At 37.3% G+C, this 15,919-nt stretch overlaps 1 protein-coding gene across 2 annotated transcripts in view; it reads right to left on the bottom strand.

Annotated features, from left to right (window-relative positions):
- LOC111147605 (utrophin) overlaps positions 1 to 15,919 on the bottom strand; it is a 552,279-nt gene that overhangs the window by 95,710 nt on the left and 440,650 nt on the right. For both annotated transcript variants that reach the window (XM_022503758.1, XM_022503757.1), the window contains one exon: positions 13,123 to 13,252. In XM_022503758.1, the coding sequence (XP_022359466.1) occupies positions 13,123 to 13,252 (130 nt within the window). The remainder of the gene's footprint in view (positions 1 to 13,122; positions 13,253 to 15,919) is intronic.

The raw sequence follows: 15,919 nt of genomic DNA, 5'->3' as shown, positions 1-15,919 counted from the left end.
TCCTCAATCAAAATGGGAAGTATAATTAGGAGAGAAATAGCTTTCAGTTATGAGGAAAGACTGAGAAAATAAGATTAATTGATCATGTTTTTTAAAACAGTAACTGAAGACAATCTATCTTAGATACTTCATCATTGCTGAGTGTGTCTGGCAGTTCATCTTTAAGAGGGCAATTTCTGTAGCCCAGACGTGTAGCATGTCCACAAACATTTCAATGGGAAGATAGAAAAATTTCAAGGATCATCCCAAATATTTCATATAGCAAAATGGTTTCTAGGATATCTGAAATAAAAAAAGTTAGACTTTCAGACAGGAAAGGGTAAGCACCATGCAAGGCCCTGCAGGGACAGGAAGGAAGAGTAAGATTCCAGAAGACAAGGAAAAGATGCAGAAAGAAATGGAAGTCAAGTTCAAACCCAGAAACACAGAGATCTCAGAAACAGTGATGAGAAGCTGACAGGACCAGGACAGAGATATTCGATGAACACAGAGCAGACACCCTCACAGCCGGTTGGAGAGCTCTCCAGCTAAACACTCCTGGGTCTCAGTTCCCTCAATACCCAAGGGTGCCCCCTTTCCTATGTCGTTGCTTTGATGGTTGTCCCGCTTGTCCACTAAAAACAGAGGCCAGGCAGAAACACATAATCAACGTAAACTGTAGAGAATTTAAGACAGATATACTTATTCTTCTTTGTGATAATATCCCATCTTTTAGTATCAATCACATTAGCAACTTCACTTCACTTCAAAATATTTCAAATTGTTGGTAAAAATTAACTGAAGTTTACTGAACTTCCTGGTAAGATGAACTTCATGGTCAGATGGACTAAAGTGAGCTCTCCTGAACAGTAACTTTCATCTTCAACATAAATTCATCCTCCTGTCTTTCTTTAGTATTATTTAAAAGTCAAGCTGAAGGGGACAGAACACATTTCCAGAAAATTCTAGAAATCAATATTTAGACTTGAAAACAACTGTAATAAATCTCCAGGAACCAAATGGACCATGAAGAGTTTAGCAGCCACAGAACTCCGGGTTGCACTGCTCAAGTATTAAAGGCTACACAGAGTCCTTGGTAACTGAACTGAGGAGAGAGAGCTGCTGTGTCATGATAGGCAGATAGACAGAACCCACCAGTAAGGGAGAAATTAAGAAAACAAGTGAAGTAAACGCCCAGCCTCTAGGAATGCTTGAGCTGGGATACAGTCCCTTACAACAGTACTGGAGGAAAGGTACGTCATTAGGCAGGCCTTATTTAAATCCTTACCTAGAAAATGAGAAATATAGAACATTTACATGAAATGTATTTCACATAAACATAAAACACTTTATTTTTATATGCCTCATCTATATAAATGCTTCCATATAAATAATATAAAATATAAAAAACAAATAAATGTTATTTATGTGAGGTGAAAAAAAAACATCCTTAATAGCCCCATGAGAAAAGAAGTGCTAATTTTTATGATAGTAGCACCTGTGTTTGTTAATAAGTCACGTGGTCTTCTTCAAAGATCTATTTTAAGCACTCGTGTTTCCCTGGCTTTTGTAAAAGAAAAAGATACAGCACTAATTTCTGAACAGACAACTTAATTATGATGATTTTTTTCGCCTGGATAAAGTAAAAACTGCTTCTGAGTCAGTCACTGAATAATCTGGCAGGGAGACACACGGGGTCTTTGTCCTGTGACAAAACACCTGGCATGGCTGGGACATTTTTGTCTTCACTAAATGTAAAATCTTTTGATGGAGTAGTCCTTTTGTGATATTTATTATATAATCCCTACTCAAGCAGCTCCTCAGAAGAAAAGAAAAGCTCTATGTTCAATTCCCCATCTGTTTGCCAGAAAGGATACAGACTAACTGATCATGGAGTCCGAAGAAAAGTACCTCCTATTACAGTACCAATCTCAGTTTAATGCGTACTTTAAACCAGAAACAGAGAGAAGAGCAAAACCAAACAAAAACTTTCCAGAATGTCTGTGATACAGGTAATAAACAGCAAAATATAAAATACCATGTTATGACAATGTGGGGCAAGAGAACAGAAAAACAAAAAACAGCAAAAAAAAAAAAAAAAGGCATAAAAGAAGAAAACAATAAAGGGATATAATTGCATTTTCAAAATCTTCTAGTTATTTGAAAATCAAAGAAGAAAGTTCCCTTCAAAATTTCTGAAGAGATTTTTTTTTTGCCATAAATTTTAAGACCCTCAGGCAGGAGTGGAGAATCTTTTGGACCCAGTGGTTCAGAATTTGGGGGACGTACTAGAAAACCCTCTGAGAGTCTGTTTGTTGGTTTTTAAATACTGATCCCCAGAGGCCCCACCCCCAAAACACCAAGAGACTCAAATTTAGTTGGTCACCGGTGAAGGGCAACGTGGATATATTTTAAAAGCTCCCCAGATGACTGTAACGTATTGTCAGGACAGAGCACTGCCAGCTTCTTGGCTTACAAATTGATTTCTCTGGTCTCCGCTGCTGAAGCTGGAGTATTTCCACTCCGATGAGTTGTGTCATTTTCACGCTATGGCAGGGCCACTAAATACTGAAGGCCTAGTGAGCAAATGAAGCTCAGAGATAAGAGGGTAATTTAATTTGCATTTGAAAAGGCAGTAATAGAGGCTAATCTGAGAGAAGGAGGAAACAGCAGGATAAAACCAAATAAATTTACTGACAATTTTCAGACCAGAGTAGCTTTTTCTGTCACTTTCCTATTCCCTGAAGTATGTGTGTTTGTGTGTGTGCGTGTGTGTGTGTGTGTGTCCTTCTCCGTGGATTTTTTTGAGAGGCAGCATTCTGGTTCTCCCTTCTCTTCAGGCCTTCCTATTTAACTGACCATTGAGGGTGCAATTATATTTACTTTCTACATTCATAGCATGTATTTATACATAATATATAATAGATTAATTTTATTATAAATATTGTTATATTAATTCCATATTTATGTAACTGAAATAGTGATTTCTTTATTGTGTTACAATAGACAACTATCTTTTAGGAAGAATTAATAACTACCTTTTAGAAAGAAGAGAGAAGAAAAAGACAAAAGAGAGTAGAAAGCAATGATCAATCCTGAATTTTTCTCTCTTGTCCAATGATCTTTATTCTTCAACTATGCAAATTAATTGGTGGCATTTATACCTCAGTATCTTCCACACCATAGCTGAGAAAGGCTGTGCCATGGTTCCCTGAAATGCAGGTGGAACAAAGCAGGACAAAGAGCAGAGACTAGGGTTGGGGCCAGCCCTGACCCCATCATGCCCTTGGCTCCTAGGAGAGGTAAATGACCTGCTCAACTCACTTTTATCAAGTGGGAACCCTATTTTCTCATGCTGGGAAATCATTTTTATTCTAATGGGTTCTTTTAACTTTAAAATTTAATTCTATAAGAAAGCCAAAGTCACCATACATCTCAAAGAAATCTTAACAGTAGAAAGGAAAACAATCTCCTTATGTGTGCTTATACAAAAACATTTTACAATAAAGAAAGTATATGTTTCTCCTATGAAATAATACAGAACTTTATTAGAATCACCCCAGTTGCTTTAAATAATGATCTTCCATATTCATTGTATCTTCTTTCTCCATATGAAATTGACATATATAATCTCCATTGTGAATAGGTTCTAACCCATACGTCATTCAAGTTTTCTTTCTTTCCATCTTGGTTTCAGCAATACCAGTCTAGAGACCTGTATGTCCTCAATATATAATTAGTGAACCGAGTTGGGCTCAATGGAACTTTTAGCTTAACTCTTTACTGAGAATACTAAACTTTATATTCCACTTATTTTTCCTTCCTCCTCCCTATACCCATATAAAGTGATTATAAAAAGGTCTTTACTGTCAAAGAGAAGGACAAACCTTACAAAGGTTTTTTTTTTAAAACTTGGTAATTCCAAATATCTTACTTTTACTGTTTGCTTTTTTTTTTTTACATGTATCTATAATCTTGTATTTCACCAAGTGATGAAAAGGAAATATTAAGGCAAGCAAATATAGAAACAAAACAAAAACCAAACAAACCTTCCAGAGTAGCATTTTTACTCCTGGACAATCTAGTGTAAGGAAAGACTAAGAGATCATATGCCAGTTCTAACACTAACGAGTTACATAATAAATATATTCCTTATCTCTTTGAACTTCAGTTAGTAACTGTAAAGCTACTGGCACATGCCTGGCACATAAGAGCGCCTCAAAAAATGGTTCATTTCTTTTATGATTCCTTTTATAATTTTATTACTAAGTCTGGGAGGTTTAGACATCTCTAGGGATTTTTACATAAGCAAACCAATACATTAGCCAACAAGAATTCGCAGGAACAAAACACACACACACACATACACACACACACACAAAACAGCATCCCTGTATCACTAGACATCTCTAGGGATTTTTACATAAGCAAACCAATATATTAACCAACAAGAATTCACAGGAACAAAACACACACACACACACACACACACACACACACACAAACACACACAAAACAGCATCCCCGTAGGCTCTTACTATCTCTCTCTTTACCTGCCCTCCATTTCTCTCTTACCTTCATAACCAAAAGATGCTTCTGATTAAAATAATGGGATATATATTCTCTCCACGTTTCCTGATTACATGATTAAGATTAACTTAATCCCTCTGATGATCAGTGTTTAAGAGGACTCCGCCCATTTCCTATTTTGTGCGATGATAACAATCATTATGAAATAGATTACAAGTACACCATCAAGGGCCATCAGCTGATTACTGTAATATTTCTAATTATGTTCATCTAATACATTATAAGAGTGACAATATTAAGAGGTGACCCAGACTAGATTAACCTGCTAATGTGTTACCTAAATCTTTTAGTAGGAATATCATAAAGATGATATGAATCCATCCACGTTGCCAAGGGACTTCTCAAATCCTTAAGAAAAAAAAAGGACGGGTGAATAGATACATTTAGAGAAAAGCAGGAACTCCAAGATAAAGACCTTTAGGGAGTATCTTCCACAAAAACCCACATACAAGGTCTTAATGAGGGAAGGAAAACAGAGAGGAAACCAGAAAGTCAGAGCACACTGTGGAAGGAGATGAATGGTACATCTGATCAGAAGTTAATGAAGATAGAAACCAAGTCTGGACACTTTTAAGTTTTATTCTTCCTGTAAAGTAAGCCAATGTAAATAAACCCAGCATTGAATTGAGGAAGGAGGACAGACAGATCATTAAGAAAATTAACCTCCAAGGAAAGGAGCAGGAACATCAGAGACACCCTGGAACAGACCTGACTAAGCAACCTGAGATCATCCAGCTTTCAATTTTCTGTAATTGAATATTCCCTGAATTTCCTCATACTAATGACTGATTTATAATTTTTTCAAGTCATTGATGAGTGCTGGACAGTAGTAGACAAGTCCCTGGGGGCTGGGGGATGGTACTGGGAAGAAAGAAGGGAAACTGGGAATGTAAACTCCAGGAGGGGAAGGATATGTTTTGTTCACTATCATATCCTCAGTACCTAGAATACTTAGCCATTCTTACAAAAGAAGTTAGGCCCGTCTTACGTTTATGTACTGCCATAATAAGTAAGAAGTTTAACTGAAGAGAAAATTTTATGCCTTTGTTTGCATTAAACTTTTTGAAAAATGGCAAACCCTTTAACTCACTCTTGAATATTCCAGCCTTCAAGAGGAACAACAAAAACAAGATAAGTATACTACTCCATTAAAAGAGTTTAGTATCCTCCTATACTTTAAAAAAAGTAACATCCCAAATGTCAATTACAATAAAATACATACATGTAAAATACTGCCCTCTTTTTTATGAGGCAAATGTAATTTACGGATGGTTGCATTAGTGATTAGAGAACATAGCTGATGGTGAACAATTAATTTAAAATGCTGTGCCCATCAAACTAACCTTTGTTATCATATAATTCTTCATCAAGAATGTTGATTTGTTTATTTAATTTGATTTCATTACTATGGCATTCATTACCATACAAAAAAGTTTTTGAAATTTTTACCCAATCAGTGGGCTTAGTCAGCCAACTCACATATTTTAGGAAAGCTGAAGACTAGATTCATTACATCCATATATACATTATAGAACTTTAATTGGGGAGGGATCACATCGCTGCTCTGTAGTTAAGGAACACTGAAAAAGAAAGCAATATTATATTTTTCTGTGCTTTTTCATGCATTACCACATTACTAATCTAATTTGGACTTGAGAAGCTAATTAAATTATTGTCTTGGTCTATAAGGCCTGAAAGCTATTATTTATCCTTCAAGTTTTTATATGAAAATTAAAAAGTCTAATATTGCCTAACCACCTCCTCCCTTGATGCTAGGGAAATCAGTGAATTGGGATGCCATCTGATTAAGCAGCCTGATATTTCAGTACAGAATGAGCAATAGTAAAGGGAAAAGTAAAGGGTTACAAAATATATTTAATTACTGTATGAAATTTCTTTTAAAGTAGCAGAATATAGAAAATTACTTTGACTAAATAGCTGGAAGCACTTAGGATTACTGGGGTAAAATGAAGAGGGTATACCATGGTGGTGAAGAGCGCCAAGTTTAGCGACTAAGCCAACATGGCGCCCCGGCTCTGTCCTGAGTTACAGTGTGCTTCCACACTCCATAAAACCTTTGTTTCCTCATCTGTCAAATGGGTGGTAACAGTATTCACATCTCAGGGAGTTGTTACAGGGATTAAAGGAGACAAGGCATGTGAGACACCTGGCCCACTGGAAGCGTCTGTTTATAGCATGGGCACACAAATCCCAGTAGACCCTGAGCTCCATGGTACTCAAGCTGAGCCCATCAGAGCCCTCTCTGGTGATGTGCTGGAGCTAACGAAGGCTGTCCCTCCCTGGTAGGAGGTCATAAGGTAGATGGTTAGAGGACAGCTAAGAAAATCAAAACTTGTAAAAAGAGAAAGGAGGACAGAAAGAACAAGCTTCTGAGTGGCATTCTAGTCCCTGTGACCAGCTGTGACCTTGCCCTTCCTGTAATTTAGCTATGGAGGCTAATACATTTCCCCTTGTGTCTACACTTATGGAAGTTGGGTATCTGCCATTTACTATGACTAGGGTTCTAATTAATAAAGCTGGAATTAGGAAAGCAAAAATGCCCTGGGAAAAAACACCCATCAGTTTTACGAGCCTAATTACTTACGCTATAATGTGTAATTTGGTCTCATTTTATGAGTTGCAAGGAAATAGTTACTGCCATCTTTTTTTGTAAACCTAAGTCATACTAAGAATCAGTATAAAAGTAACTTCTACTAAACTGTATGACAGTTTCACATTGCACTCATTTAATGATCATGAAATTTTATTTGCATAAGTTTGCTAACATTGGCATAAAATGGACTGACCTAGTGGACTAAAAAATGTCACTTATTACTTCTTTGTTACATCACATATAAATTTCACATAGGAGAAAAGTACTCCTAATAATTGGCTATCTAAAATACTATGAATCATTAAATAATTCAAAGAAAACACTATACCCTGAGTTAACATACTAACTACCAGTAAATGTAAATAGCCAGCTGTCAATGACCAAAGAGGAAAAATGTTAACCCTTAATATTTTAGCATCTGAAAAAACGATAACCATTAATCACAAGTACAGTCATACCTAATTATACAAAGTATACACACACACACACACACACACACACACACACAAAGCAGAAAAAGACTACAATAAACTAAGAGATGTCTTTTTTTCCAGGACTATAATGAAAAGAAACAAAATCAACTAACCAAGTATACCAGACCAAAAAAGAAATAATGTTCAGACAGTCTAGAATAAAATACTAGTTGTAGCAATAGTAATGCCTTAACTGGCATGGTTTTTAAAGAAGATTCATGGGGAAATTGATGAAGACAATAATGCAATCTTCTTTATCTTAAAAATGAAAAGCTGAGAAGAGGAAAAGAGCTTTCCTAGATCTAAATATACAATAAATTGCACAACTTTGTAAACACTTTCAGAGGTGAACTATCCTCTGTAAGTTTTATTTAGCAGCTGATACCATAACCTCAAATCATAAAATATACACGCACATGTGCGCACGTGTGCCGGCATCCCAATGCAGTGTGGAGAGAGGGACATCTCTGCAAATCCGACCTTTAACCTGAACTGTAGGTGACAAATAGGTGAGAAGGCACGTGTACTCTCTGATTATCTCAAGAGGTTTGGGGGCCAGAGTGGGCTAAGGCTGACTGTGACTGAGTCCCCAGATGGTCTGTACGTCCACCTTCCCATCCCAGGGCAGCCACGTGGTTCTCAAAAGGAACTGAAAAGCTGGGACTGAGAACAGTAAGGGGTAACAGTAAGGGGAGGCTGGGAGAATAAAGGAGAAGCCAGAAACAGCTGTGCAGGGTTAAGAGGCTCTAGACACTGCAAGAGGAGAAAGCCAAGACAGTGGCCAATAAGCAGAGAGAGAGAGAGGAGATAAGAGATGTGGTGAAAGCCAGCCAAAACACTTCAGATTAAGAAAGGTCACCAACATAGAAGTTTTGAGCTCTGTTCCTGGATCTATGCTACATTAGCTTGCGACCTTGTTCAGCATCACATTATTTTCTTGGCGTTTGCATTTTTACTGAAAAGGAAGGGGGGAGGGAAGGAAAGAGAGAAGGGAGGAAGGAAAGAAGCAAGGGAGGGAAAGAAAAAGGCATACTGTTTTATCGACCTGACTCATTGGGGGTAGTTAAGAGAACATGAGAGTGGTTTTAGACATGCAAAGAACAATCAAAAGGATGATGAAAAATTTACTCTTCTATCATTCTACCTCTTCACAGATATAAACCAGGTGATTAAAATCAAATGAAAAACAATTCAACTGTGTTAAAAAGAAAATTAATATAGTGACATGATACAGATTAAAACAAATTAAACAGTTCCATGTGGCTCCAACCAGATACGGGCGCTACTGACAAAGCTGTGAACTCTGCAAAATACCTATAATTATTCAGATGATTTCAGTTCAATTAAAAATTATATTTACTTAAGAACCATTTATAGGTAGAATGAGTTATTCTGAGGAGTTAGGGTTCCAGACAGCCACACTTCACCTATTTAGCTCTAGATTTTTATGGTTGCCATTTTAAAAGGAAATATACTAAAATGTAGCATAAATTCCTATGCCTTCTCTTAACTGATTTATATTCCGTCTTCAAAAATAAACAAACCAGGGCACCTGGGTGGCTCAGTGGGTTAAAGCCTCTGCCTTCAGCTCAGGTCATGGTCCCAGGGTCCTGGGATCGAGCCCCGCATCGGGCTCTCTGTTCCGCAGGAGCCTGCTTCCTCCCCTCTCTCTCTGCCTGCCTCTCTGCTTACTTGCGATCTCTCTCTCTCTGTCAAATAAATAAATAAATAATCTTAAAAAAAATTAAAAAATAAACAAACCATAATTCATAGCTTCAATTTCCTTTTATTGTAAAAAGCCCCAAAGACTACTTTGTTTTGTTTTATTTTAGAAGCCTCATATATTCGTTCTAGAATTTCTTTCTCCTCCTTGCTGTCAGACTGCCAGCAGGCATCGCTCACTGTCACCCTTCTCCCTGTCCTGTCATTTCCATTTTGCTACATACCCACCATTCACTGGGAAACAAGTTAAACTAGTTACAACAGTGTCTAAAGTAAGAGTTAATACCTCGGAGAGAGCTGCTTTTCCATGAGTCCGAGTAGGATCTTCACTGTATTTGCTGTATAATATTTATTTTGGCTGCTCAGTTAATTTTACACACTTTTTCAGTTTCTCCATAAGGGAGAAAGATCGCTAGGAAAGGAAGAGCTGAGCTCTGGACACAGTAACACAGTCAGGGAGATGATGGGGGAAGCACGGAGAAAAGCAGAGAGAGGAAGGCAGCTGGGGAGACAGAGCGCCATCGCTGACTGTGACAGGATGAGCAGGGGCTGGGTGGGCAAACAAGGAAGGAGTCAGAAACTCCTGCGGTAATAGAGACCCACAGGCAGGAAAAACCAGGAGAGGAGGCAGTTTTCCTGCCACCCAGGAAAATTGGGGCCAAGTCCCTGTGTAGCTTTGGGCTTCAGGGGAAGGAGCTCAGATGCCCTTCCAGGGGCTACTGGTGGTTTTTAAGCCTGGGAAGTAAATGCCAGTTCTGAGTTTCAGATTTATCACTGTAGTGTCTTATTTGATGCAGAGATACCAATTAAGAAAGAATTATCACTAGTCCTAACAAAAAATGACAAGGGCTTAAAGTAAGGCAGTAATGTTAGTAGTGATTACTGAGTATTTAAAATATATATTCATGAAAGGTGGCAAGGGATTAGATCTTAAAAGTACCCATCACAAGGAAATATAACTTGTAACTGTGTGTGGTGATGGACATTAACTAGACTTATCATGGTAATCGGTTTACAATCTATACACACATCAAATTGTTATGTTGTATACCTTAAACTTCTACAGTGTTTTCTGTCAATTATATCTCAATAAAACTGGGGGAAAGGGGAAATATCAGCAGAGCATATCTGATGAGATTATCAGCTACTTATCATTTCATTGAAATAATTAATTTCTTTCTTTTTCATAGGATTTGTCAGTTAATAGATTCCTGAGAGCAATTCATACCTATAATACTCAACAATAAAGTAAAACACCACAGGTTGCCACACACACATACACAAGATAATTAATAATGGAAAAAAAATGAAAAAAAAAAGAGATGAAGAAAAAAAGGCATTTAGAAAAGTCACGTAGAGAAGTACTTTCTGAAATAGTTACTTAAAAGTAGAGAGATGGATCCATTTTGCTGTGCCACTATGCATGGTACATACAACATAATAAATAACTGCTTATTAAATGCAATAAGAAATCATTTTATCAGGGGCGCCTGGGTAGCTCAGTCATTAAGCAACTGCCTTCAACTCAGGTCATGATCCTGGAGTCCTGGGGTCAAGTCCTGCATTGGGCTCCCAGGTCCTCGGGGGTCTGCTTCTCCCTCTTGACCCTCTCCCTTCTCACTCTCTCTCTCTCTCAAATAAATAAAATCTTTTTTAAAAAAATCATTATATCATTTCTCCCTGATCGATTCCCCTCCACAGTGAGTACTCCATGTACAACTCATCTTCAAATGCTCTCTATTTCTGATAGCAGCTCTACAAAAATCATGGTAAACAACAAAGGTACAAAAGCTATTATGGATAATTTTCTTTCATTTACTTTTAACAGCAGGTAAAATCAGCCAGCATTGCAGAAAGCAGTATCAGTATAGGAGGAAAGTATAAAAATTACTAATCATAAAAAAAAAAAAAAACCACAAAAACCAAGAAAATCATAAAGTTAAACAGATGACTTTTTCTTGACCCCCAATATAGTATCTGAAAGCGGCTTAGAAATATACCAAATCTAATAGCCAAATAAAAAGGCAAAAAAGCGATTATTACCACTCCCCTTAAACTGACTACCCACCGAGAAGGAAAATTTAGAGCAAAGTGAAGCTTTAGTGATATAATAACACTTTTTTACCGCGATGAAGTAGCTTAACATAAAAATGTTGCCTCTGTGCTCTGGAAAGTACTGGGGAAGCAAGGAGACAAGAAATGCAGATTTAAGGTGGACTTTAAATTGGCTAGAAGTTGAGATGAGTGAACTCATTTTTTTTCCAAGTTTAACAACAACAATTAATAGTGCCTTCTTTCTTGTTATATTGAGTTGAAATGTTCTGACTTTCCAGGTCCTCTGCACTCTAAACCAGACAGCCACTACAAACCCCTCATTCCCGCCTCCTGCCTAAGCACACTGTGCCCTGCAGGGGCTTTGCTCCTCCCTGCTGCTGTGATAATCCCATCCCAGTGGTCTTCCCTCTTCCACCCGCTGCCCAAGCATCCCCACAGGTGCTCAGCTCACCCACGCATTCACTTAGCACGTGCATGTGTAGGCTGCGTGCATGTATGTGTGTGCGTACAGTACATACATAACAGAATCCTCAGAAGGAGTACTTCTTCAAAGCCAGAAATATCAATTAGGAGGGATTTGCACACTGTGGGGTTTGTTGAAAGGTGGAGACCCAGCAATGACTTGAGTCACCAGTAGGCTGAGTGGAAAGACAATGATGCTGCCCGCAGAAAATGAAAGTTAGAAGAGATAGGTATGCTCTGTGTGTGTGTGTGTGTGTGTGTGTGTACAAAGACACACATAGCTAGGCTTAGAGGGTTAAGACTATCATGATCTTGATGGGAAATTTATTCAGGTTGAAGTAGGGCTGATCTGACAAAGGATGACGAGGAAAATGGCTACTTGTCCAAACGTCTGCTCTGGTTTCGGCTATAGTCAAAGAAAGCATTTTCCAACTGTACTTTCCTAACAAGTAATAAATGCTCATGAATTATGCTGCTGTACACAGCATGAGGCAGTCTTTTAGGTCTGTCTTCACCATGTGAAGTGAAAGATGAAAAAATATTTTGAATGGCATGTTTGTTTTTCAAAATGCATCAGAATGCTTTTATTGCCAACAGTGAAAAATCATAACAAAGATCTATGTTGGCCCCCGATTCATCTCTTAAGTTTATTGTGTGGTTTACAGCTATTTGCTGAGAAGGTAGTTTCTGTTTCAATTTTCAGCCAAAGTATATAAACAGTACATGAATAGGTTAATTTTAAATTAAATAAAGTCTGTTGTCTGCTTTTAAAAGAAAGGTGTTTTACTTTATGGCTTATTTTAAAAAGTAATCTAAAAACACAGGAGTTTAAAAAAATCTTTGCTTATTTTTATGTATTTATATATATTGTATTTTAAATGCCATTCCTCTAGTTGCAATCATTTATCATGTAATTTGTTTGAATATAAGAAATACACATTTTTCTTTCTCAAAGAAATTACCTTTAGTTACGGTATGCCTTTTACTAAATCTATTTGTCTGCAGTTAATTTCCTTATAAAATAAGGATATTGATGCATACAGTCATCTCATTTTAATGTAAAAATCTAGATATTTGTTAATAATGACATATTTGATTAAACTAACACTTAGAAGAAAAAATTTTAGTATCAGATCCTGAAATACTGTAAGGAAATCTCCTACTTGATTTCAGGATTTTGTTCCCCTCACATGTGTTTTTATGACATATGAAAGAAACCAATCTCACCTGTTTTTGATTGTAGGTTTCTTCTTGGTTCTTCGGGGGCCTCAATTGGCTGATCAGCCAGGAAAACCCGAGCTTGGTCGATAGCATTCAGAACAGAATACTCTTTCTCCTTTAACTCTCGTTTCAGGGCCTTTGCAAAGAGAAGCAAAAGTTGAATTTGTAACCTACTATGTTCACCAACTAATGAAACATGTCAATTAGACTACTGACCATATTTGTCAAGGGAATGACTAATATTTAAGCAAAGTCTGAAGTGAAAATATAAATTTTACGCATATGAATGACGAAACATGAATAAAAGCATAAGGATGACAGGACTTAAAGACGCAAAACAAAAATCTTTACAATATTCACCTAAGGGAAATTGTTATAGTATATTTGAGCTTACACAAAATGTGCTTTTAGGGTGATCACTCCTGTCAGACTACTAAAATAGAATAGCCTGTTCAAAGATACCTTTTTCTTATAAGACTGGCAAAAAAAATTACATCCAATAGTACAAGAGCAGGCAATTTCACAAGTAGTAATGAGATCCTCAGAAGTGTTTTACATTCTTTAGAATATATTAAGGAAAAAAACTAAGAGATGGAAACAAATTAAAGTACATGAAATCAAAACTAAACCAAAGAGAACACATAAAAGACAGTCTCCAATTATCTTCAAATACGTCCCATCTAGCATGCTGAGGCAATTACGATTTTTCCCTTGTGAGGTTTTCCATGCAAATTTATGGTTCTCAGAACAGTCTGCCTTTAGTACTTTCATTCTTTTAAGTAGGGTTAACCTTTCACCTCTGTTCCCATTAAATGTTTGGTGATTAAGACTCTAACTGACTAGGGTTTAAAAACAAAGCTTACTCACTGGCTACTGCAAGGTAAGAGGAAATGAAAATTTTCTCATGTGCTATTCGAATGCTGGTATTATTGTTATCCTCTTAAAATTACACACATAAACACCTCCTGGCTCTAATATTTTGCTTTTAGTGCAGTTCCCTTATAACGCATTACGAAAACTCCGGTTTTTGTTTTCTAAAATATCATATTCTAGCACAATTTTAGAATCAATACAGTTTTTGCTTCTGAACACAACAATTTTTTAAATAGCTTTTTTTGTAACTATATTGGGATGACAGGGTATTCGCAGGCTAAATCCTCATCTTCCACAGTAAATAAAAGAAAAATAATCTAGAAAACCAGAATAATCATCTGATGTGAAAACCAGAGCTAAACACAAGAAAAACACCCATAATGATTTTTTTTTTTTTTTGGTAAAGATTTTACTTATTTTAGAGAGAGAGAGAGAGAGAGAGAGTGTGAGTTGGGAGTGGGGTGGGGAAAGGAGGAGAGGGAGAGAGAGAATCCCTGGCAGAGAGGAGCTCAGTCCCCTGACCCTGAGATCATGACCTGAGCCAAAATCAAGAGTGTGATGCTCAACCTACTTCGCTCCCCAAGCGCCTCACAAGTAATGAATTTAAAAGAGAACATTACTGGTGGGGGAGGGGAGATGAATGACAGAACGTTGGTTTTTCCAGTAAGAACTGTGAATATTATTTGACTTTTAAACTATTTACAATTATTATCTTGACAAAAAATTTAAATTAATAAAGTGAAGAACAGCAGAAAAGCACATTCTCTAAAATCCATAGATACCTTTATAGCATCTATAAAACCAGACTGTGTGGCAAGCACAAATCAGCATATCCCCACATCAGTTAGCACCTTCGTGAGCATCAAATGACTATGTGACAAAACCCTCACCATCTCTACTGAGAAATGTGGCTTGTGAAGAAGTCCCCAGGTGTGACATTCAAGACAAGTAAGACGATCTTCTGACATTTAAAGTCTCTGATATGTGGAAACAGAAGAGACAGTAGAGAAACAGGGAAAATACATTTTAATCCAGAAATATATACAAACATGCCCAGGTCCTGAGCCTATTCTTTAAAATTTAGATTATTGTGTTGTTAAAGCAGAAAGCTCCAGATTGATGAAAATACTCCTAAGGTATCTACTTCCCAAGGCACCTGGAAATATAAAATAATGATATGAAAAAGCATGTTGTTTAAAAGCCAACAGTAAAAAACAGTGGGTAACGCAGATTTATAAAAACTTTAGTGATCCAGAGTATTCCCCCCCAAACCCAAATCTAACCAGTAAATGTGGGAGAGGTAAAGATTCTTAAAATAATGCGCAAGGGCTGTGCCAGAGTTCTTCTTTCTGAAAGGGAAGTCCCAGACATGAACCTATTTAATGCACGTTGCTAAAAGGAAAGTGAAGGAACCAGAAGAATAACTCCGCCTTCTGGTTGATCAAATACGATGAGGATTCCCAGGCAGTGTTTCCAGATTTGGCACAAAAGGGAAACCAGGAAACACCAACTGGGTGATGATGGGGAAGGGGATTAAAAACTGAGAGAAGACAGAGCATAAAGGAATGTGACTCAGAGAAGGGAGCACAGAAGCAGTGCCGGTCCTCCTGAAACACACGGTGATTACGGAGCATGTATTTCACGAAGCATGAATCCTGATCTCCTGGCGGAGAAAGAAGATAATAGGATCCGTATGATTTAGGTGTACAGTAGTGCCCAAAGGGGAGTTTTGGATTATTATTAGTCCACAAAATGAGCATTGGCTAGGGGTCCAGGGAGTGGAAATCGCATCAGAGAGATTTGTGTTAAAACTATTTTTAGAATTTCAAACACCCACATGGATATATATATGTCTACAGAAAGGATACTTGGGAACACTAGCCAGTCAACTTCCTTGACGGCTGGAATTTTACCAATTCAACACAGATGC

Source organism: Enhydra lutris, unplaced genomic scaffold, assembly GCF_002288905.1.
Source record: "Enhydra lutris kenyoni isolate GAN:26980312 unplaced genomic scaffold, ASM228890v2 scaffoldscaffold17, whole genome shotgun sequence".
Lineage (NCBI taxonomy): Eukaryota > Metazoa > Chordata > Mammalia > Carnivora > Mustelidae > Enhydra > Enhydra lutris.
Note: the sequence above shows the minus strand (reverse complement) of the source record. Positions and strands in the feature narration are given on the sequence as shown.